Below are 25,493 nucleotides of genomic sequence, written 5' to 3' on the forward strand. Positions count from 1 at the left end.
CTGACCCTTTTTTTTTTTTTTGTGGTACCCAGGCCTCTCACTGTTGTGGCCTCTCCCGTTGCGGAGCACAGGCTCGGGACGCGCAGGCTCAGCGGCCATGGCTTATGGGCCTAGCTGCTCCGCGGCATGTGGGATCTTCCTGGACCGGGGCACGAACCCGTGTCCCCTGCATCGGCAGGCGGACTCTCAACCACTGCGCCACCAGGGAAGCCCCCACCTGACCCTTTGATTTGTAAAAATATGAATTTCCCAAGCTGGATCCCACAATTCCTGTCCTAAACTGCAGGCAGTTTCCGCCCACCCGTACCATTCGCCTCTTTACCCCCAGCTGCTTACAAGGATGGTATTTACTGTCTTGCTCTAACAGGGTGTTGGTAATTTTAAATTTTGGTAATTTTAAATTTCTCTGGCTTTTAGCTTGTGATGTTATCATCCCGTTCTGTGTCTGTTTTCTTTTAGATTTTAGAGTGCTGACATCCCAAGAGGACTTTATGGACCGTTGTTTCCCCCTCTTTGCTCGTCCTTTGGCAAAATATAGAAAATGATATTCAAGGGCAGTCCCTGGGAACTTTGGGAAAGAAATAACCACAAATCTCCTAGGCAATTGAGATCTTTGGTTTCTGATGAGTCTTAAGGTATGATATATGGCATCATAATCAACATTAAGTTCAATAACCTTTTTTATTGCCTAAAAATGACAAGTCAAATCAATTTGGCTCTGACCGTGAAAAAAACCCAAATATCTTACTAAAATAAATACTGACCAGCAGTGTGGAGATTGGGTAAGGCAAGTGAGGCACTTGCCTTGGGCACAAAATTTAAGGGGGCATTAAAAAAAAAACACCTCAGTAATCAAGATAAATGATATTTTAATGCCATATTTTTAAAAGAGAAAATTAATGCAAAAATTACATGATGAAAAAAACATCAAAATTCTAAATACAGAATCAGTAACAGTGCCTTGCCAAGCTATATGGGAGCCTTAGACAAAAGGAAAAATCAGTAATACTTATTCTGTCTTTATGTAGAATTTCAATTCTTTATCACAGTTATTTTGCATTAATTTTCATTTATTTAAATATTACACTAGAATATTATTTATCTTGATTACTGAGCTTTTTGATTCCTCCCTTAAATTTTGCACCCAAGATGAGTGCCCCGTGTAAGTAAGATAAGTTTTTCCATTTAACCTCACCCTAGTCTAGGCCCTGCTAACCAGAACAGTGACGGCTAGGGTAATAAAATGGTATATTCCCGCCTCTAAAGATGTTCATTCAGGGAAAGAAAATATGTTTGGTTATATTTAAGTCTAGTTACTTACATTGGACAACCAACACCCATAGTGTGGCCCTGTTTTGGCTATAGTCTCACTTAGAAGGTATTTCCCAAATCCAAAAAATCGAAAGGTTGTCTTTTTGTTAATTCTGTTGGAAGGCAGCACATTAGCAAAATCCATTACATTAAAAAAAAAAAAAAAACGTGCTAGGAAAAGCTCAACTAGTTCAATTCATCAAAAGTTTCTCCTTCCACGGAAGTTTCCTCTGGGTCTTTCTCTGTTGGTCTTGGCAGGAGAGGGCCTGTGGGGTTTTCTCCGGTATTCCACCCTCGTCCATCCCCCTTCGCTGACTTTGCTTTCCTCTTCATTGGCTCGTGGGTCAGTGTCTGTGTGCAAAGGCATCCCTGGGATGGTCCTGGGTTGATGGGAGGCATTTGGGCTTCTCTTAAAGTCAGGTGACTGATGGGTATTGAATGCTGACTGAGAAACCCTGCAGAATTTTCCAGAGTATCTTTCTCTTGAAGGAGTGGAAGGCTGACTTTTTCCACTGAATCTTCCTCTGAGAGAGGAATTGAGCGACAGGCTAGCATGATTGTATTTGTTCCTGCTTCTACCTGAGTATCGACCCTTCTCTAAAGAGCTGTCAGTATTAAGACTGGAAAATTCACTATCCCTGGAGTTGAGATGCAGAGAAGAGAAGTCTTTGGTCAGTCCATACTGAGTAGGAGAGGAGCTTCTGGACTGGTTTATAGGTGTTATCTGTTGGTACTTAATGGGCACCTGGGTCCGTCTCACAGCAGCAGCATAGGAGTCCTGGTCATTGAGATAGGGGAAGAATTGTGACCCCAGGATGCGGTTGCTCTGGGAGCGCTGTAAGGAGGTGTTGGATGCAATCTGCCGCATCCTCAGAGTATCCAGCCACTGGCAATCAGCACCTGCGGAAGAAATGGAAATGAACATCTTTGAAGCTACAGTACATCTGTATGCCTAATTCATAAGCCTGTCTCAGGATACTTCAAGCCTATTTGGGAAGCTCAAAGTTTTACCATTCACAGACATTCTAGGCTAGTTATAAGGACATTTCCTTTATTATTATAAATACTTAAAAAAAATAAGGACATTTATACTTACCGAATTTATGCTATATGCTTGGCACTGTTCCAAAGGCTTTTCATATAGTATCTCATTTAACCCTTCAAAAATCTTCTCAGGTCAACACTAATAATATCATTCTAGAATTGAGGAGACCGAAGCTTGAGAGGTGAAGTCAATGGACCCACGGTCACTCAGTTAATAATCTCAGGTCCTTCTGCATCTAAATCCCATCTTGTTCCCACTTAGCCATATTGTCACTTCTAGAAATTGCCGTTTAAGTGTCTTTGGATGGCAGAGATATGTTTAGTAAACAAAAGGCTTTTTTTCTTTTTTTTTTTTTGCGATACGTGGGCCTCTCACTGCTGTGGCCTCTCCCGTTGCAGAGCACAGGCTCCGGATGCGCAGGCTCAGCGGCCATGACTCACGGGCCCAGCCGCTCCGCAGCATGTGGGATCTTCCCGGACCCGGTCACGAACCTGTGTCCCCTGCATCGGCAGGCAGACTCTCAACCACTGTGCCACCAGGGAAGCCCCAAACAAAAGGCTTTTTGACAACCAGCACTTTTAAATCCTCAAGAACCCTAAACGCAGATAAAATAAATTGGGTTCTAATAGTTGCAACAGCTAGACATTGTTTGGGAGAAAGACAGTTCATATCTACAGAGGAGAGATTCCTGAGGTTCAGGAATAAGAAATGTTTTCTGCATGAAAAATGAAGCTTCATGGCAAACAGGAAGAAGTTATGGTAAAAGAAAATGGTTAATTAACAAGAGCCATTTAGTAAGCTATATTTCAGTGAGTAAGCAAGTTCCTCACACTTAAGATCTTCTCTGTCTTCCCAAGGGCCTGAGTTGCCCACATTCTTGAGTTCCCTGGTGTCCTTACTGAGCTACTCTGACCGTGCTTGTGCCGATGGAGCTTCTGGAAAGGAACAGAGCATGCTCACCTCCCTCTGCCAGCAAGCAGCCTCCCTCACTGCTCTGCACAGGTAACTCACGCCTCTCAGGTGAGGGACGCATCCAGATACAGGCGACCTCCTGTGTTCAGACACTCCTCACAGGCTTCATTCAACCACCACGCACCTTCTTCCCTTCATTTGGACTTCTCTGAAATCCTAGCTTCCAACAGAACCCTGATTTTGTTCAGTGTCCAACCCCCTCCACGGAGCCACGTGCATGGGGGAAGCGGACCACATCTGGCTCTAAGGCAGACTTTGATTAGTCCAAGCCAGACATAGCGATGCCATGGTTAGGAATGCACAAGGTGCTCAGCTCTGGCCATAGCAACCTGAAAGGTAGTCTGCAGGGGGTTTCTAAGCAAGTCTTTCTTACTCCAAAACATGAGAACAGGGAAGGTACTGACCTCTCATTTCCTGTGGGCCTTATCATATCTTTATGTGATGACTGTGAACACGAGAAGAGCTAGGCTGAGGGCAAAGGCAACATATTGAGGATGGCAGAGTGGAAAGAAGGAAAGGTTCATTTCTCATCCTTAACGTGGTTCAGCAGCTTATCTTACTGCACCTGGAGCCCGGCCTACCTCTGGACTTCTTGTTATGGAAGATAATAAATTTTATTATAGTTAAAACCCGTGTTGTTGGGTTTAGAGTACTGCCCAGGATCCTGGGCCCCCTGGCTGGTGGGTGTCTAAAAACACCTAGTCTGGGGCTTCCCTGGTGGTGCAGTGCTTAAGAATCTGCCTGCCAGTGCACGGGACACAGGTTCGAGCCCTGGTCCAGGAAGATCCCACGTGCTGTGGAGCAACTAAGGCCGTGCACCACAACTACTGAGCCTGGGCTCTAGAGCCCATGAGCCACAACTACTGAGCCCACGTGCCTAGAGCCCGTGCTCCGCAACAAAAGAAGCCACCGCAATGAGAAGCCCGTGCACCACAATGAAGAGTAGCCCCCGCTCGCTGCAACTAGAGAGAGCCGGGGCGCGGCAACGAAGACCCAATGCAGCCAAAAATAAATAAAATAAAATAAAATTAATTTAAAAACAACAACAAAAAACGCACCTAGTCTGCTTGGCAAGCGAGTCCTTATAGTGGAGGACACAGAAGCTAGGCTCTCATAACTCAGGGACACTAGCCATCAGGGTACTTTGTTTCCATGCCACCAAAGAACCTTCTGTTATGGCTTCTCAGGTATATTTTCTTATTGGGAAGAGGCACTGATCAGAAAACATGTGTTTCTGGTTTGTTGGGGAGGTATGTTTCTCACAGTGAAAAGTGATTTGCATGGGGTTTTATGTATCCATCTCCTGCACGGTTGTTAGCCTGACTCTGGGTTGTATTAGTTTCTGGACCTGCAAAGGTGAAGGTCAGAACTTCTTCCCTGAAGCTAGCAAATAATGACCAGTTCAACAGCAAGTCAGCCTGCCTTCCTCTGTTACTTCTAAATGGTTTCTTTATAATATCTGTAATTATGATCACCACTACCCAGCATATGTATTTCATGTTTTCTCTTTCTCTATCCTTCCTTCCTTCCTTCCTTTTATTTTCCTCCTCCCTCCCTTCCCCTATCATTCTTTTTTTTTTTTTTTCCTCTCATTTTTTGGCCACACTGCACAGCACGTGGGATCTTAATTCCCTGACCAGGGATCAAACCTACACCGCCTGCAGTGGAAGCTCGGAGTCTTAACCATTGGCCCGCCAGGAAAGTCCCACCCCTATCATTCTTATGCTTTGACGGATCCATGGTGTTCAGGACTCAAGAGGTTGCCCCAGTGATAGCAGTGATTCTACAGGAAGGTTTGTTGGACATGGAAGATGATTCTTATCTTTATCTATGATTTTGGAAACTAAATATATATGTGTATAAATATACATACATATTTTTATTTACCAATATAAAATAATCACTAATTTTCATCTTTTATGGTAGTTATCCAAATATTGTATTTTATTATAATATGCCCCTATTTCCAAGCCCATGAATACTACTTTCCATATAATTTGTGTATAAAACCAATATTCTAAAAAAAGAAGAAGGAAGTATTATATTAGAAATCTATATCAATTCACAGACTGGCCCTTATCCCTGGTCTGAGGATTTGACATTTCCGCTTTGGAACATGTCTAGTGCACAGTTGACTTACCTGAGTCAGACCTGCTTCCAGGGTTGCCCTCTGAGTTGGGGAATAACGTCTGGATGGCAAGCTGGACAGCTTTCACTTCATCCTGAGGTTTTGTTCTACTCCACTGAATTGAATGGATGTGCTTAGTGCTTTTTGGAGCTCTAACATCACTCTGTTAAAAAAAAAAAAGGGAGAGAAACCCACAACCAAATATACACACGGGTTTTTTTTGCTTTGTTTTGTTTTTTGCAGTACGTGGGCCTCTCACTGCTGTGGCCTCTCCCGTTGCGGAGCACAGGCTCCGGACGCGCAGGCTCAGCGGCCATGGCTCAGGGGCCCAGCCTCTCCGCGGCATGTGGGATCTTCCCGGACCGGGGCACGAACCCGTGTCCCCTGCGTCGGCAGGCAGACTCTCAACCACTGCGCCACCAGGGAAGCCCCTATACACACGTTTATAAAATAGGAAGGAAGGAAAACCAGGTTATCATATCCCTTCAGTGTAACTCCTTAGAACACTATCATAATGCATTAGGTAAAATATTTGCACGGTTTGCCTGAATATGGTAATCTGATTAAAAGAAAAATTTTAACCACTTTATTCCTTAGTGGACTATAGTAGTTAAAAAGGTGGTTGTCTTCTCTAAGAATTTGTTAGTTGGCAAATCTCAACTTACCTCTTCATTTAATAAGTAATGATAAACAATATCTTTTGTTTATACTAGTTGAATTCAGATATTTTGTTGAATAAATAAAAATCTGACCACTATTTTGCCCAGGACTGCCTGTGATCATCCTGGGTAACTGGGTGAGTGTGGGTAGGTTGGTGGGACTAATTACCCCCATGGGAGGGTACAGGGTAACAAATGCAAAAGTGAGGCAGGATAGAGAATTAAGAATAAGGATTAGAAAAAGGAGAGGACGCTGGATCAAGACACACCACTTTCTTTGTCCTGTGCGCCCCTCATCACCAGGTGTCACAAATCAGACTAGATTGAAGAGCCTCTCAGGATTTGATACGGTTATGAAAATACATATTTTTTAAAATCCTGAAGTGACTGTTACAGACACAAGTAGCATATCGTCATGGAGCCTGAGAAGGAGGAAGAAGGAGAGGAGGAAGAAGCAGGAGAGAGAGAGAGAGAAGGAAAAACTTGGTGAGGTGTATCTCCAGAACTAAGGCAGGTAGAGATGAAACTTGGCTGTTATGACTGTCCAGTTACTAAAAGAGGGCTTTTCCTTAGTAGTGGGGGGTGGGGGTGGGGGGGCTGGTCAACAGGCTCTAGAATAGTCCAGATTCCAAGTTCCTCAAGACCAGTTAACTTCTTTTTTCTTTCCTTTTTTCTTTCAGTCAACTTCTTTTATTTAGGTTCTGTGCCCTGCAGGCAACGCTTTGACAATTAATGCTCTTTCTCAGGTGCCTCATCCCTGACAGGCAGTGCACCCTGGCTGATTAGGATAAATCATTGCTGTTGTCCTAATTAGCTTCCAGCATCGGGTCACCATGGATAAGCGGACTGTCCAGGGTTTGGATTTCTCACGTTAAAAAGCCACACCCTGGGGCTTCCCTGGTGGCGCAGTGGTTGAGAGTCCGCCTGCCAATGCAGAGGACACGGGTTCATGCCCCGGTCCGGGAAGATCCCACATTCCGTGGAGCGGCTGGGCCCGTGAGCCATGGCTGCTGAGCCTGTGCGTCCGGAGCCTGTTCTCCGCAGCAGGAAAGGCCACAACAGTGAGAGCCCCGCGTACCGCAAAAAAAAAAAAAAAAAAAAAAAGCCACACCCTGGCAGCTCAGAAGACCATCCCAATGCAGCAGCGCACAAAGTCCCCTTCCAGGCTGACTTCCCTCACCTTACTGCTAGGAAGGGAACAGATAGAACAGGAAGAGTGGAAACTGTATTCACAGTCAGAGGACCTGGGTGTGACTCCACCGACTCTCATTGACTACCCCAAACCTCGGGACCGCCTTTCATCTCTCTGAGCCCCTTTTCCCTAGCTGCCAGGTGAAGACAATGCTCCCTATTTTTGATTATTTGCACAAGGTTAACGAGGTAACACAGGTGTAAGCTCCTCTTACAGTGCCTAGGTCATGGCAAATACTTATTTAACGTTTCTTGGGTGAATAAATGAGTGAATGAATGAGGGCATGTCCTATTAAGGGTAGCTGCATACTAATATCTCCATGGGTTCCAAGACTCCCCCAGGGTTTCTCTACCTCGTGAAGCAGATTTTCCCACCACCATGAAGACCTTGCTGATTTTTAAAACATAATTAGATCATTTAAAGCAGCAGACTACTTAAAACACCCACTGGCTTCCCATGTTGCTTACAGTAAATCCAAACTCTTCACTGCGGCTCTGGAGGCTCTATGCTCGGCCCCGCCCACCTCTCTAGCCTTGTCACGCCCCCTGTGCTTCAGGAACTTGCACTTGCCCTTCCTCTGCTGTTCCTTGTTGCCTCCCCCTCAGAGGAGGAGCCTTCCCTCACCACCCAATCTAACGCCCCTTGTCTCACTGTTTTCTGGTTCTCACTTATCACTCTGAGATTACTTATTTATGATCTATCTCCCCCCACTGGAGTACATATAAGCCTTGAGAGAGTAGAGATTTAGTCTATCCTAATCACAGAACGTTACTCGTTGGTAGGTATTTGCTAAATGTATGAATTTTAATAGCACATTTTTCTAAAGTATACGTTTTTCTATTTTTCCATATATAAAATATGTGAAGTCTGGTTTTGATAGTAGACCCCCCTTACCCCCAGGTGGTAGTAGAAGTTGCACTCTGTGAAGAACTGCTGATCTACCTTCACCCCTAGACTCTAAGCACCAAGAAGGCAGAGCTCTGTTTTGGTCACTGTTCCGTATCCTCAGTACCTCACACATGCATACGTGGTATGCAGAAGGTGCTCAATCATTAACTGATGAATGAATGAATTACTACCTCAATCTCTAGGCAAGTGTATCCCATTCTCAATCCTTCCCAACACTTCGTTAGAATAATTGTATTGACCTTCCCATACTCATGTTGGTTAAGTAGTTTCTCTTCCAATAAAATTTAAGCACTCTGAGGGAGCAAATAAATCCCTATGGAGAAAATGATGGTGAAGCCAACAGGTGCCCACCCCCTGCCAAGCTTACCTCATATGTGACTGTGCATTCTACAGTCTGATTTTCCATTATTCCTATAATCCACTTCTCCATTACAAACGGGGGCTGAAAAAAACAAAAGTTAGGATGGGTGTAGTGCCATCATACAGCCTGCCCTGCTACAGCACAGGTTTCTTGGAGGCTGGCTGTGCCGTACACAACTGGCAAATAGGGCGTGATTCAGGTTATCATGAAAGCCATGATGTCAGATTATTAGGAAACTCATGTTGGTTCACATGTGATTACTCACAACATGCTAACGTCTAATGTTTGGGGGTTTGGTTTCATAAGATATCCTTTCCTATGTTTGTGAACAGCTAATCTTGTCTCCCACAATCTTCTCTTTTCTGATACATCACTCAATCCAATCATTAGGTCATTAACTCAAGCTAATGTCTGGAAGCCTCAGCGGAAAGCTTTCTCAACATTAAGAGAAAGACTTAACAACCTTAGAAGACCCTAAAGTGACTTTTTTGGGTGCAAGCAGTGGCTGGTTTAGCGGCTTCATAACCACTCTGCTTTCTGGCTATATCAGGCTACCGAGCAATGCTGCAGGTGCAAATGAAACTGGGAAGACATTTCTCCACTATATTAAAATAAATGAGTAATAAAGAAGCCTATGCCTTGGATCCTATTTTAAGTTTGATGAAAATGGTCTTTATTAGAAGTGAATCTCCACTCTCTTCCCACCCCGCAACCCATCATTCCAGGTTTAAGGCTGCAAATGACTGACTGGCCATGAGATAGGCACAAAGCAAATGTGGTAGAGATTTAACTGGGCTTTTTTTTTTTTTATCAAGAGAAAAACAAAGAGATTTTTATTAACATGTATACCTCATGTATACACAGGAGATACCCAGGGAAAAATGAGTAACTCAAAGAATTCAGGATTAAATGCCATCTTTATAGAAAAAGGGGAAGAGGGGGATGTAGGCCTCTCGGAGGACAGTAAATGATTTTTAGGAAAGATGAATGGGCCCTCAGAGGGACAGACGGGAGGTTTGTGACAAAGTTTGTCTGGGTATGGAGTCAACTTCTAGTCTCTCCTGTGACAAGAATCAATCTTCTCTGTTTTTTTTTTTTTTTCTTCCTTAATTAGGATTTTTATTATTTCTGTTGATGTTAAAAAGTTCTACAGATTTTGAATGGCCCGCCCCAATCCTGTTTTTCCCATAAGCCCTGTTAATGTTGCTGCATGATTTTGCAGGAGATATGGTTCCTCTAGAATGCCTATATGGCCTTAGAGCAGAAGCACCCGTGTTCAGTTTTATAACTCCACCCCGTTCTTTTTGCTCTGAGTGACTTCCTTCCGTTATCAGGCAATGACTTGCTTCTCAGTGACACTGAAGCCACTAACAACTGGCGGCAACCAGAGATGGCACAGGTGGGGAGGAAAGAGAAAGTGTGTGTCCAGTCTCCAAGATACCAAAACACAGTCTGTCCCAACAGAATAAGGGAAAGGTGAAAGCAGATCATAACCTTTGTGATAAATAACATAACTTCCAGTTACTCAGGGCAATCCAACAAGGAATATGTATATGCTTCTAAATTAAAAGGACTTGGGTGGTTAGCAATCTCATGCCTGGGAAGCGAACACATTAGCAAGTCTAATGCTGTGGCTTTGAAGACTCTTTTCACTTCCCCACTTGTGTTTGTACCATGGCTCTCTGCTGCCAGCCCCCATTTTCCTCACTGAAACAAAATACGCGGTCAAGAGTGTACTAGAGTTAATGGCTTATGTGACATTTAGGGTGACTGTCCTATTAACATCATGGTTATTCACCTGAGTTGTTGACCTTCTACAATTGAAGTCTTATATGTATTTTTTCAGTATTATTGGACAGATTTGAATTTTTCCATTTTGAAGAGAAGCTAAGCATTTCTCTAAGACTGGCTTCAGTGTTTTAATGGGCGTGCTTGTACCATTGACCCCAAAGTAGTAAGATGCTCTCTGGCCACTCTGGGAATTCATAGGTGTGAACTCAAGGAAGCCATGAAGACTTCAACATGTGCTTCATGAATAATCTCATCTCAGTTCTTCAAGAAATTCAACAACACCAAGAAAGCCTTTCTTCTGACAAGTTTTTAAAAGTTGAAAATGACCCAAAAATTCGAGGTAAATATTTACATCATTAGCATTTTCTTTCCTTTAATAAATGATGGAATACACATAAAGAAATGTAGAAGAAAGTTAAAAAAAAATTAAACAACACTTTTTTGTCATACTTTTTAGTTCACACAGTGTAAGTGGAATTTTAACAAAAAACTATTATGATCTCAATCTGCTAAATAAAACGTTCCTTTCAACAGCCAGCTTGAGGTTGAGCTGGTATGAGCATCACAAGCACAAAAGCACACTGCTGGGGTATTTTAATGTCTTTGTTTGACATCTGTGAGTTCAAAAAAGCTTTTAAGCAGTAAATAGAACTCTACCTTTGACATCTTTAAAATCTCTGCATCAGGTAGGTTAGTGTTGAATGTCACATCTTTGATGTAGGTTATTGCAATTTCATCCCCATCCATTTCCATATACATTTTCCACTTACAATCCTGGAATTAAAAGAAAAATTATAGAATTTGAGAAAGTAAAACAATTTTTTTTTGTCTCAATGTTTTATAACACGTGACGTATTCTAAATGAAGTATAACTGGAGTGTTTGTTTTTTTTCTTTATCAATAAAAGGACATGAAATTAGATCTCTCTCTCTATCTAAATAATTCCCAGGTGGGGCAGTCTTGAAACACCATTTATCAATCTAAATGTTCTATTATAGGAGTTGCAAACTCCACATCCTAAATGAGCAAGGCAGATAAAAATGAATAAAGCCAGGCAGTTTCATTACAGAGCCTTAAATTGTAATATTTCAAAATAGAAATTTACATATTAAACATTGTAGGGATATTTTTCCATTGACCCAAAGAAATGTGGTCTTCCCACTTTTTTTGAAATATAAGTCCCTCTTGATCTACCTTTCACTTTTCCAGTGTTGGTAATGACATGGGTTCAAGAAATAGCTCCCTTTCTTCTTAACAGGAAATGTAAGGATGTACGGCAATGCATAACTGGCCCAAGCATTGGTGGTGGTGGGGGGGGTCAGGGGAAGGGTTAAGGGACTCTTGGGATCTAAAGGGCAACTGCCCTAAAGGGACAGCCACCACTCAGCTTCTGTTGATTTTTCCCATGTGGGAATATGAGTCTAGTCTTGCTAGGTCCTTTAATGATTTATGAAAAGTTGGATATCTGATTCTTGTATGAAACCTCTTGATTTTTTAAATGATGGTATGTTAATTAAATTTTCAGTCGAACCACGATGTAATGAAAGAGCGCTCTACACCATTAGTCACCAGGGGAATGTAAATTAAAACCACAATGAGATACCACTATATGCAAACCAGGTGGCTAAGACTGATAACATCAAATGTTGGCTGTGATTTGGAGCTACTGGGTTGTTGGTTGGAGTATAAACGGTAAAATCACTTTGGGAAAAGTTTTGGCAATTTATTATAAAACTAAACATGTATGTACTCTATGACACAGAAATTCTACTCCTAAGTATTTACCCAAGTAAAATGAAAAAAGACTTGTACAGTATTCTTCTGAGCAGTTTTATCATACTAGCTAAAAAACTGGAAACAGGCCAAGTGTTGACCAACACTTTCATAGAATGGAATATACTCAGCAATACAAAGGAACTAATTATTGATGCATGCAACAACATGGATAAATCGCAAAAGCATTATAGCGAGTGAAATTTTGTATAAAAAGAACAAACTAAGGCTTCCACTTACATGAATTTCTAGAACAGACAAAACCAATCTACAGTGGAAAATATTCAGAAAAGTGGTTGCTTCTGCAGATGGGGACTGACTGGGAAGGGGCATGAGGGGACTTTCTGGGGCTGCTAATGCTCTATAGATAGTGGTTTGGGTTATATAGGTATATGCATTTGTTAAAACTCAGCAAATGTATACTTCAGATATGTGTATTTCTTACTGAACTCTAGTATACTGAAGTATTTAGGAGGAAGTGTACTCGTATCTGCAAATTACTTTGAAATGCATCCAAAAATAAAGATTGATCGATGGTTAAGAAGATAGAGGGATGGACAGATATGTAATAAAGTAAGTAGATCCTGATGCTTGAATCTAGGAGTTGAGTATACAAGAATTCCTATAAAATTTTTCAACTTCGCTGAAAATTTTACATGAAAAATTTACTAATAAAAATGTTGGGGTATAAACACTGTGTATGCAATTAAAAGGAAAAAGAAACCCATGTGCACCAAATTTGACCCCTGGATCATAAATTCATCTTCTTTCTTATATTATTTGAAGAATGAAGGATTCTGGGAGATTAAGGATAAAGCACTGACCACCTTACATGCTGAAACCAGAACATGCTCTCACGCAAGCAGACCTGGAATGTTCCCTGAGCAAGCTCGGACACAATTATTATGGAAGAATGCTAACAAAGGGGCTGCTGAAAACCTGTTGGCTTCAGTAGGAAGCTGGGGGCGCCCCATGTTTTAGGAAAGCTTCTGACGAATTGCAGAACCAAGAAGGGCCCAGGCCTGGAGGGAGGACCCCTCTTTGCCCAGCCACATTCACAAGATGGAGAGCCAATTAGTGAAGGAAAAGGTCTATTCAATAACGTGAAAAACTAGCTCTTGGCTAACACAAGTCAAATTAGTTGCTCAGAATTGACAAATCTCTCAGTATTTCTTTGTTTTGGAGCCACTGCTACCCTGGCAACGTGAGCCCTGAGATAACTGGGCAGGATAATTATTCTTTGGAGTCATGACTGCTCTTCTCTGAAATAGCAAGAGCCTCCTCAAGGCAGTAGCTGGAATAAAAAGCCTTCTAAGACAAGTTTACTTAGTTCTGTTTCTTGTGCCTGGCAAGTTTTGGAATGAAGTTAGTCAAAAGCACAGTTAAAAGACCTTGAATTGTGGTGCAAATGCCCAATCCCCTCTGCTTCACCTCCGTGACCTCAGGCCCCAATCAGACCCTGCGGAGGACAGGCTCAGGGGAGCTCTGCGTGGAGAAGGGTCTGACTGGAGGGAACCCAGGCTGTGGAGTGCTTACTATTCTTTCGGCATCTTGCTGGGTACTTACACTGTGCTCTTTTATTTGATATCCATAATGACCCTGCAAGTTAGCTTTATTTTCCCATCAGGCAAGTGAGAAAAATGAGGCTTAGACAGATTAAGGAATTTTTCTAGGTTTTCCTAGCCAAGAAGTGGTGGAGGTGGGATTAGAAAAGCACAAGGCTGGGGACTTCCCTGGTGGTCCAGTGGTTAAGAATCCGCCTTCCAATGCTGCAGACACGGGTTCAATCCCTGGTTGGGGAACTAAGATCCCACGTGCCATGGGGCAACTAACCCCGCGCGCCACAATTAGAGAGAAGACCCAACACAGCCAAAAATAAAATTAAAAAAAAAAAAAAAAGGCACAAGGCTGCTTGGCTCCAAAGTTGGAGGAGATACTAATAGGGAAGGGCAACTGGGAGGGTGGCAGGACAGACTCATTGGATGGTTGACAGAGCTCCAGAATGGGACCAGCTATTAAAGGAGCAGGACCAGAGATGACTTTGCTAATACAACCAAAAAAGCAAGTGGTCACAGGTCCTCCCCTAAGCCCCAACTTCTTTGTTTCCTCAAAGTCCAATGTGGAGAAACAGGATCTAGATATAGGGTTACAGACCTTTTATTTTTTTAATTCTTTTCCTCTTAGCTGAAAGAAAGCCTTTTACCTGAACCATAAAAGACGCTGTCTTCTACAGAAGCCATAAAACTATAATCAGAGAAGTGATAAGAGGGGCATTATCCATTCATTAAAAAGTAGACATTGATTGTTACACAGATGGGAGAGAAAGAAAGGAAATATGCAGCGTTCACCCAAATTATTAATTTAATGTGTCAAGGCCCTGATGTAACTCCTGGGTATTTTCAGGGTATGTATGATTTTATTGTTGTCTAGTTAAGAAAAGTAATCTACAAATAAAGTAATGGAATTCTTTAAATTCTACTCAATTTTAAATTACCCTAAGGTATTCCTGGCATTTCTGTTACTTGGTGAGCCAAAGGTGTCCAGAAGCATTCTCCACAACTCCCAGGATTTAAACAATTTATTGAATTCCACAGGACCCCACTGCAGATGGGATGCCACCGTGTACGGAGCTCTTCACCAACTGATCATTGGAAAGGTTTTCATTTGAATAAGGTGAATTAAATCATCAATAATATCACTAAAAATAACAATTGTGCATATTTATGAGCCTCATATAGAATTTTACAAGCACAATTGCTAGCTTTTCAGCTTCTTGGTAGTGATACGGACCAGATAGTGGGAATAGACTCTGATTTAAAAACCATTCACTTTTACCAGGGTGAACTATTGATTTTGGCTTGATGTGAATGACAGAAATGTGGGTATTGATTTTTGAATGGGAAACATTCAAGAGTTACTTTGAACGTCTGCGAACAACTCTTGATCTTGACAGGCAGAAATCAAAAGCAGACAGCTCTGTATTCTGAGAGAGCCCATGGGGGCCCTGAAGGACTCCTTTTCCAAAACGATTTCACCCCTGGCAGTCTGCAGTGGTTCTGTTATTCACTTATTTGGTTTAAGGTGCTGAGGATTCCTATTAAAATGGAAACAATATAGGAAAGGATCATCACTGAGCCATTACTGGGGGAGCAAGACAGGGGCGAGGCGAAATATCACAAGTTTAAAGTGCAACCACCTGAGTTGGAATCCCAGTTTTGCCACTTTCCCCACAACCTCAGCCAAGTTATATAACCTGTCTGAATCTTAGTGTTCTTTAATGACGAGTGGGTGGTTGTATTTGGACTAAATGAGATAATGTAAGTAAAGTACCCAGCACTGTGCCAGAGCCAAATTAGGAGCCCCCAAAGTAGTGATTACTATTGTTACCAATACAGGTCACCAACAGAGCTCCAATCTGTTATTACATAAGCCAGCCCGTCGTCTAGCAGTCATCTAAGAGAATGGGCCAGAAGGTAAGCGAGGCAGGAAGGTTCAAAGAGCGTCTAGAATAGGGACCTGGCCAGAGTGGACAGGCTGGATCAAAGCATCTTCCTTGGGCAGGAGTTCGGGGATCCAGAGGGCACTGACGGACACTGGTGCCGGGGACTGATCAGTGTTGGAAAAAAGAAGGTGCAGCCAAGTGGCAACACAGCAAAGACTGCCTTTACGAAATAAGTAGAAGGAAGAAACTTACATCTTCTTACATACATGGATTAGATAACACCAATACTGCCCTTTCCTGTTTCAACCGATCCTGATGCAGCCCTACCAACAGAAACCAGATGTCCAGAGGGACAATGGCTGTGAAATGTGACTGACAGCCAGAGAGCCTTATCTTGGATGAGGAAACTAAAGCACAGAGGGATGAGGTAATTTGACCAAGATCACACAGAGAGCAAGTGGTGGAGTTCAGAACTAAACCAAGGGGGCCCACTGTGCTATGAAGAGCAGGTTTCCCCTCTGTCTTTTCTGAATCCTGAACTTTCCCTGTTATGGGTTAACAAGAATAGGAATTATAGTACTTTCCACCTTCCAAAGTCAACGAGTGGTCCAAATTATCTTGGTGAGTTCCTTTATAGGACTCCACGGCAGAGATTGAAATACTCAGTCCCTCCAACCAGTCCAACATAGTCAATTTCCCCCTCCTTTATTGAAAAAGATCATTGTTAAAAGTGTATATGGTGCCATTCCACTGTTTGTAAGCTCCTTTTCTTGACTGATTGGGCCAGGATCTGGAATCACAAACACTTCCCTCCAGTCCTGGCTTAGGCTTTGTGGCTAGGCAGGACGGCCACTCTCCAAAGCAGAAACAACCTTCTCCCATCTGTTTGCACAAGCAAAATCATGGGGCAGGTCCTGACTACCATGGATTTTTTATTTCATAACTGGATTCCCACCCAAGAGGACATTCCCACTTTTCAAATTTGTACCTTGCACATCTTTAGGGAGTGCTAGTTACTAATCTATAGGGAAAAGGCAGTGACACAGCAGCCTTTGGGGAAGTTCTTCGTTGAGGCTGAATAGCAAAAAAAAACAGCTATCCAAACCTTTCTACTAGCTAGATAACTGCCCCTCAGTGCAAATCTATAAGAAACAGATGGGATTCTGTTGGGGAGAGGGGAATTTTTGCATTGGAAACTGATGAAAAAAATGACAATTCTGTTGAGTGCCCAGGATATGTACCATTTCAGCTGCTGAAATACCCGGATAATTTTAGGAGCAAGTGTGTGGTTAATGCAGGATGAGAACGCATTCCGTTTGAACTGCTTCAGCATTGCCAATTACGTGAAAACATTTTCTGAATTAAGATTACTGGCCAAGTAAAACAGAAACTCTTACACTGTGAAGTTAACATCCTAAACAACACTCAGTTAATGCTAAATTAAATATCTCTTTGTGAGAAATCACTATTACATTCCCTGCAGGCTGTTTAAAATTCTTTGGAGTTCCAGGCTAATACATGGGATGCCAAACATGCACATCCCTTCTCCCTCCCATAAAAAGAAAAAAAAAGAAGAAAAAAAAAAAAAAAGGAGGAAGGAAGAAAAGAAATTAAAAAAGAACTAATCAAGATAGAAGTAAATTTTCTAAATAGAAAAAGTGATTGAAGTTAGCACAAAAATTATACTTAAATATTACTTTTTAAGTTCTGGGCAATTCAGAAACAGCAACCTCTCTTTCAATTTTTTTTTTCCTACCAAAATTTTATTGCAAACATGAACATTATAGATAAACCTTTAAAAATCTAGGGCCAAGATTATCTAGGACACTTGAGAAGGAAACAGACCTCCACATTCGGCTTTCAGGCTCCTATAGATGACCATTACCTGAAGGTTACAGACAATGACATTTTTTTAAATGTATTTTTTATTGAGGTATAATTTGCACACAATAAAATATACAGGTTTTTTTTTTTTTTGTGGCCACACCACCCGGGCACGCGGAACTTCCCCAACCAGGGATCAAACCCGCGCCCCCAGCAGTGGAAGTGCGGAGTCTTAACCACTGGACCACCAGGGAAGTCCAGTGTACAGATTTTTAAGTTTACAGCTCAATTAATTTTAACAAATGTGTACACCAATGTAATTACCCAAACAGGTAAGATATTCCACTAGCCTAGAAAATTCCCTCATGCCCTTTCCCAGTTGATAACTCCTCCACAACCAGGGGCATCCACTTGTCCAACTCCTACCGCCCTAGATTAATTGTGCCTGCTCTAGAACTTCATAAAATTGGGATTTTGTAGTATGCATGTATACATGTCTGGCTCTTTTCACTAGGCATAATGTTTTCGAGATTCTTATTTAATCCCCACAGGCTTACCCTGTTATATATAGCACTGCCCCCATGTTACAGATGAGCAGACTGAGGCTCAGAAAGTGTAGAGATTTGCAGCAAGTTAACTTAGCTGCACTGGGCATGCCCAGTCTAATGGAGGGGACACTTGTTTTTAAAATCCCCATCACCACCCTACCCGTTCCCCATGACCAGAGAAAAGTAAAATCACCAGAGAATGCCCAGGATTCTAGCAAAGAGGCCCTTCCACCTTAAAAAAAAAAAAAAAATGGCCTGTACTGGGGAAACATTTTAAAATCTAAAATACAGAGGTCAGAATAAACTTTTTAAGATTCAAGAGGGGGGAAAAAAGGGAAACAGTCTCATAGCAGGCGACTGACTATTTTGAAATGTAAGAAGTCATACAAGATGAAATAAAAATACGATAGAAATGTTGGTCATGCTGGTATTAAAAGTAGTAAGATGTTGATGATTTAGGCCTCCGAAGGCTCCTTTACATGCGTTGCTATTATCTCGCTCAGCTGCTGAAACCTGCTGTTTTAAAGGCAGGAGACTGGAACATCCCGAGATAGCACCTGGGTTATTTATCATTATGTATAACCCTGGTACACTCTATTTTATTATGCTGCCTTTAAAAGGAAGATAATGCAAGTATGGTTAATTTGTTTCTCTTCTTTATCTATACAGTGTCATGACCCATCACGGCTTTGTCCCACGAGATTTGTTTTTCAACCCAAAAGAAATCCACAAGAAACTCTCCCTAAAAATTCCATTAATAACCTCTTTCAGCGCATATAGGTTGCAGGGTCTGGAACTAAGAATGTTTTAATCTCTCCAGCAAAACAATGTCTCATAATGATGTACAGGACTATTGCTGTACTGATGAAGAATCATACATAATTCAGCACCTTTCACTTGGCACCACTGTGATGTCCTCATTAGCCGTGGCTCACAGTGTCTGTCAGATGGTGTCCATGTGAACGCAGGCATTATATTGTCTTTGAGATGTGCAGCTGCTTCCATGACACTGCCAGTATATAAAAACATGACGCCAGTTTGTTTTATTTAGTGCTAAACCTTCCAGTTTGTAAAAACAAGGCTGACACAGAGCCTGACATGAGGCAGTGAAAATAATTAGCTCTCATTTTCTCAGCCTCCTATTTCCTTCTCCCTGCTGTGTTCTCTTTCCACTAAACCACCACATGTCAGTCGAAATGGGAGGCAATTAGTGGGCTCATTTCAGTCCCCACAACTGTGCTGAAAAGAAAGTATTTATGATGGCACAATGAACAGCTGAAAGATTAAATAACATTTGCCTTTTGAAAAGAAAATGACTTCTAGCTAAATGGGCAATTTTTGATTATTCTCAAACAAGCTTAGAGTAGTTGGTTTTTAAAATACAAGAAAGGAAAATGAGTCATTTTTAGGTGAAAGAATCAAATAAAACTTGACACAGTAATGCAAATAACTGATGTTTTATTGCAAAATATGTAAATGCGTTATACCCTTAACAATGGCTTGTGTCTAAGGTCAGGGCAGACTGGTGCCAACTAGACACCAGTGGAGATAAGGTTGTTCTGTTGCCTTCTGGGGGGTTGTTATTTGAGTTATGCTTGAAAAAAGGACTTTAGGGATGATGTTAAAATAAAGTGAAACAAATCAAGTGAGATACACTTTCATATGATGCATCACACACTTGACTACCTGAAATGGTTCAGATGTTAGTTGACATGTTTGGAAAGGGCTTATTTATTTAATTATTTTTAAACTGTATTTGAAATTGGGAGGTACAAGGTATTCATCTTGGAGAAAAAGAATAGTAGGTCTTCCTCTTGATTTTTGAATAAATAAGAATCTATTCTATCTCGGACTGGGTTTCTTAACCAATATAGAAAGTGGTCTCGCTTACCTAATTACTGCTTAAATGTTTTTAATACTGGGAAATGGGCTGCAAATAAACTTTCACCCAGGACCCTCAAAATACAAAAACAGTTCTTCTACCTACTAAATTCTCCTCCTACCTCCCATGTCTCCGGAAATGACTCTAAGAAATACAATTTTTATTTCTTTTTTTTAGAAATAGAGTTTTTGGAAAAAAAAAACCCTAAACTGTCCTAGTTAGCAGGCATTGTTTATTCTCAATCCAAATCCTAATGTTATGTGGTTGTCACACATCTTTGCTTTCCTAACATAGTGCTTTTAATTTCGTTCCAAATAATCTGTTCTTTTACAGTTGATTATTTCCAAGATCTAAGTTTTGGTTCAGAATACACAAGTTACTGTGAGTTATCAAGGCCTTCTCTCTGCAGAACTTACAGTGATTCCCAGAGACTTTTCAAAACCTGCTTCTAAAAGTAAAGATCTCTGTTATTATCAACAACTGCGCCGGTCATCATAAAGTTGCCAGTGATGGCTGTTACAACCGTTTTAAAAGGCAGTCACAAATTTAAGTTCTGTTTCTCTGCTTGTATAATAATATTCTTACTTCCTACAAACTCAAATCCTAACTTGTGATTCATACACTGTGGTCAGTGTAGCTGTATGATCCAATAGCCACCCAAGGGGATCTAAGCCAACAGTGGGTTCATTGGGAGCCTGGAACACTCTGTGAGCTAACTACGCATTTTAATATAGCTGGAAACCAGCAGTAATGTGTTTGCAATTTATTTAAACCTATGTTTCATCAGGTATACTTCCTTGCTGCTCATGATTTTGAAAGGAATTCATAATCTTGATTAAGAAGACTAAGAGTGATCCAGTCTGTGCTGGAGCCAGCCTCAGGAGCTGCTTTCATCTATTCCCAACTGCAAGTTCGGTGATGTCACACTGGCAATTTGAAATTGGCCACGGTAGGAGTATTGACGACATGGAAAGCTGCAAACACTGCAAGTCAGGGCTGTTCCCCCAGTTATTAGACATTTTCTGGCAGGCCATTTCTACACATGACTATCAACCCATCAGCAAGGATGTACTGGACGCCTCTCCCAGTTTTGTTTTAGTTCTATAGGAGGCTGCCTGACCTGTTTGACGAAGCACATCGCCAACGCGAATTAGAAATCAGCAGCAAGTCACGTAGTCAAATTCTGAATTGCATCTGCTCCTTTGCTGTCAATTAAAATTTGTATATCTTACAGAACCCTACCGCTGCAAGCTTATATACTGAGGCACACAAACACATGTGTGTGTACATGTATCTTTCCCCCCAAAAATAGTTGGTCATGGGAAATAAACCTCCCTACACTGAAGTTTTCATAAACGCAAGACATATCCAAGTGAGGCAAAGCACTGCCTTTTAGTTCTTCCGAAATGTACAAAAGGTGTTGACTTTTTACTTCCTTACAAAATCCTTTGTGCCTTGTTATTTTATTCATGTTTATCTATCTATTTATAAAAACTCCGCAATAGGAAAAAAAGCCCTATTTGGCAGTTTTTAATATTTATAGTGCTTTGAGAAAGGGCCTGGAGATTCAATTAAGTTTATTAAATGCCACATTTTATAAGCAACCTACTAAAGACGTAAAAGCACAATAGTACGTGGGAAGTATTTGTGAAAAGCAGCACTTATAACCTATAGCTGAAACAACTGGAGAAGCAGAACTATTGACTGAATTTCTTCGGGTGGGGAGTGGGAGAAGGGGGCCAGATGCCAACAGTGACGGACGTAAGGAGGGAGGCGAGCGGGATGGAGAAGCCTTCTAGTCCGATGGGGGCAGTTAGTGCCGCCTCCACCCTTTCCAAATGTCCCTCTTATTTTCTCTACCTGGTTCGCTTGCCCCTTCAAAATGCCTCTCGAAAGGAAACCAGAAGAGATGGTCATCTGGAGGGAGGTGGCTGGAGTCTGGAAGCCAGTCTCTAGTTAAGGGTCCACTGGAGCCAGGGTGTCGTTTCCCAGGCTTCTCCCCTAAGCTCATCTCTTCTCTACAGCTGGCGATCCACTTAGACGCAAGGGAGCCCAGCTTCAATCAGGTTTCCTTGCCTCACTGGGGAGAAGAGGGACTAAGGACACGAGAGAAAAGTCTGTGACTGTCCAGCACACACAAGGAATGAACGGCTCCTCGGAGAGTTCCCTCGTAACTCTGCTTTTGAATTTTTTTTTTTTTTTTTTTTTTTGCGGTAGGCGGGCCTCTCACTGTTGTGGCCTCTCCCCTTGCAGAGCACAGGCTCCGGACGCGCAGGCTCAGCAGCCATGGCTCACGGGCCCAGCCGCTCTGCGGCATGTGGGATCTTCCCAGACCGGGGCACGAACCCGTGTCCCCTGCATCGGCAGGCGGACTCTCAACCACTGCGCCACCAGGGAAGCCCTGCTTTTGAATTTGTATGACACAAAGTCTCAAAAGGATCTCGGTGAGAAAAGTCCTGGGTGGGTTGATAGTTTATTCCTTGGCAATTTGAGAATCAATGTTCCTGACTGGTGAGCTTGTAAGAGACATAATAATAAACTCTATGCAGCTGAATATTTCAATAAAAAAGGGTGGTCGCCACCCTGGGGAGTGCATGAAGCTGCCTGAGATTCCGGAAGCCGCTTTCCTTGTGTAGCAAGTCAAAGGCCTTAGACTACAAAATGCAAGGCACTTTCCACATGAAACAAAAATAGTGGTGGTTTAGTATTAACTGACCAAAAAAAGTGTTTGCCTTTTTATTACCCATACACCTATTTTGGGGGATGATGATACTTTTCAAAAAGAAGCAGTATGGGCTTCCCTGGTGGCGCAGTGGTTGAGAGTCCGCCTGCCGATGCAGGGGACGCGGGTTCGTGCCCCGGTCCGGGAAGATCCCACATGCCGCGGAGCGGCTGGGCCCGTGAGCCATGGCCGCTGAGCCTGCGCGTCCGGAGCCTGTGCTCCGCGACGGGAGAGGCCACAACAGTGAGAGGCCCGTGTACCGCCAAAAAAAAAAAAAAAAAAAAAAAAAAAAAAAAAAAAAAAGAAGCAGTATGACACCACAGTTGAGCCCCTGGGCTGGACCTGCCCCTAACCAGGTAGGGACTCTGGGGGAGGAACTTTTCCTCTCTCCTCCTCAGTTTCCTCCTGGGTCTGATACAGGGATACTGTTCCCTATGAGGGTGGATTGTAACAATTACACCAGAAAAATGTTTGCAAAGCACTTGCCACAATGTCTGGCTGAGGTATGAAATAATAATAATTACCATAAGCATTTCAAGCCCTTCGCCCAGGAAACTTGAGCTGAGAAAGACCCAATTTCTGCCAATACCACTGTCAGCTTGGAGGCTGCCTCAATGTCCATTGTTATTCAAGTTAATAATTAACTGTACTCTTTAGAAATGGGTCGGGTAAATGGGTAAAACTCATTCTCAACTTCTTATTAATTTAAATGTTCAGGGAACCCTTTTGTCCAATTATTTCCCCTGCCAGGTTGTCTCAAAAAAGGAAAGGAAAAAGGATGTTTGTTTCATTTGTGGATGAATTCTTGAATTCCATATGGTGCTGGTGTCTGGTGAGGGCCTGGTCATCCCAAGGGGTTGGGGGCGGCAGCAGAGACTAAGTTCATGGGCAGGGGGTCACGCAGGTGCTCTGGACTACTGGAACAGGCACAGGCTCCCAGACGTGAAAGGCTTTCCTTGGTCTGGTGAATCAACCTCACTTATGTGCCATAATCCATCTAGTTGTAAAATGAGGCTAAAAAAAGAATTTAATCTGAATTCTCTGACCATAAAGGTTGACAGGTCTTTCTTACAAGGAAAGGCTTTATTTTCTACATATATTTGTATATTTGTGGATAAGGTCACATTTCCATTGTTTCCTCTTAGTAGGCCAGTTACTGAAACAACAAACCGATTTTAAGTGGTAGCTAATTGGTGGTCCTTTTCAGAGGCAATGGGAAAACACAGCTACTATTTTCATGATAAAGGCACTGTCATACATTATTTCCAATGGCTGCCGTTAGAATATGTCTTTCATTTTAATTGTAAAAGAAAAGGTGAAATGGTCAAGCGAATCTCCCTGATACACAAACTCAGGTTTGGAGAGAACTTCCAAAACCCCAGTGTTCTCGTGTAACTTATTCTAGTCGTGGAGACGGGGTAAAGGCTTCATCTTTTCTGTGAAGATGGGCTTATGGGAACTCAGTTAATTGGGATTTTGAGGATGACCTTTTTTCTTGGGTTCTACCTTGAAGGGTCAAGGTAACAAGGTTTTCATGTGGGGAATTTAAATTTCAATTTAAAGCACATTTGTGAGAAGTTATTTCAAAATGTTAGGATATAGTCTGACATAATTGGGTAGTTTAGACCTGGACAATAATTTACTCTAGGATTATTTTGTGGAAGTTTCCAGATGGCTTAAATATCTTGGGCCAGGTATTAGAGCTTAGCACATGTTTAATATATAGGTGATGATGAAGATGTAATTTCTGGTCTCAGCTCCGTCCTCTTACCCTAGGCTGGTAACACACTTTCTCTAATCAAGGATGACAATACCATGTGCCTTATGCATCTCACAGAAATGCCAAGGGGGATAAATGAGATGACATGATGAAATAACTTGAGCTCTTCAGAAAGAAGGACTCTCTAAGCATAAGTTTTAAAACATTATATTCAGAAAATTATTTGCAGACGACCATGAGCCTCTTCGAGCCCACATTCAAAACTCATCCCTTCCAAAAAAGCGTTTCCTGGGAATTCCCTGGTGGTCAGGACTCCGCACTTTCACTGCTGAGGGCCCAGGTTCAATGCCTGGTTGGGTAACTAAGATCCTGCGAGCCGCGCGGCGTGGCCAGAAACTTTTTAAGAATTTAAAAGAAAAGAAAAAAAAGCTTTTCCTGATTAACCTCACCCATTCCCGTCACTTCTTTATTCTTTTAGCACCTTGGTGTTACATCCGCATTGTATATTTCACTTTTTTTTTTTTTTTTTTTTTTTTTTGCGGTACGCGGGCCTCTCACTGCTGTGGCCTCTCCCGTTGCGGAGCACAGGCTCCGGATGCGCAGGCTCAGCGGCCGTGGCTCACGGGCCAGCCGCTCCGCGCGCGGCATGTGGGATCTTCCCAGACTGGGGCACGAACCTGTGTCCCCTGCATCGGCAGGCGGACTCTCAACCACTGCGCCATCAGGGAAGCCCTATATTTCACTTTTGATCTATTGCATTATAATGTCATCTATCCAGCTGCTCACCCTAGAAACTGGGTGCCGTCCTGGGTCCTCCCTATCACCCCAACTCCAGCTAGTGACACAGTCTGATCAGTTCGGTCTGATCAGTTCTGTCTCAGTGTCCCTGGACACAGGGTGCTTCCATGGCACTGCATAGCCTCAGCTCCTTGTCCCTTTTCACCTGGTTGTCTGCACTGCCCCACACAGGACTTTATCACTCTATCCCGAGCCCTTTCCAATTCATCCTTCTCTGTGCTTTTGAGAGATCTTTTTAAAACGCAAATAGAAACCTCTCTACTCCCTGCTTAAAACTCTTCAAACTCCTTAGCTCAGCACATAAAACAGTTCTTTTTCTGGTCTCCAGCCACCATTCTGGCCTTAACTCTCCCCACAGTATTCCACCTGCTCCATGTTAAAGTCGCCCCAGAGGGAGCAATGCTTGAGTTGAGTTG

General features: G+C 42.4%; 1 protein-coding gene across 3 annotated transcripts in view; it reads right to left on the reverse strand.

Moving 5' to 3' along the window:
* Window positions 1-683: 683 nt before the first annotated feature.
* The window catches only part of MAP3K20 (mitogen-activated protein kinase kinase kinase 20), a 179,742-nt gene continuing 154,932 nt past the window's right edge, over window positions 684-25,493 (reverse strand). For 2 of the 3 annotated variants that reach the window (XM_081242975.1, XM_081242977.1), the window contains exons 17-20: window positions 11,026-11,142; window positions 8,584-8,658; window positions 5,469-5,619; window positions 684-2,211 (exon numbers count right to left, since the gene is read on the reverse strand). In XM_081242975.1, the coding sequence (XP_081099101.1) occupies window positions 1,511-2,211; window positions 5,469-5,619; window positions 8,584-8,658; window positions 11,026-11,142 (1,044 nt within the window). In that variant the 3' untranslated portion in view covers window positions 684-1,510. The remainder of the gene's footprint in view (window positions 2,212-5,468; window positions 5,620-8,583; window positions 8,659-11,025; window positions 11,143-25,493) is intronic. The other variant, XM_081242976.1, reaches the window with a different exon arrangement.

Source organism: Mesoplodon bidens (assembly GCF_964165515.1).
Source record: "Mesoplodon bidens genome assembly, chromosome: 8".
Classification (NCBI taxonomy): domain Eukaryota; kingdom Metazoa; phylum Chordata; class Mammalia; order Artiodactyla; family Ziphiidae; genus Mesoplodon; species Mesoplodon bidens.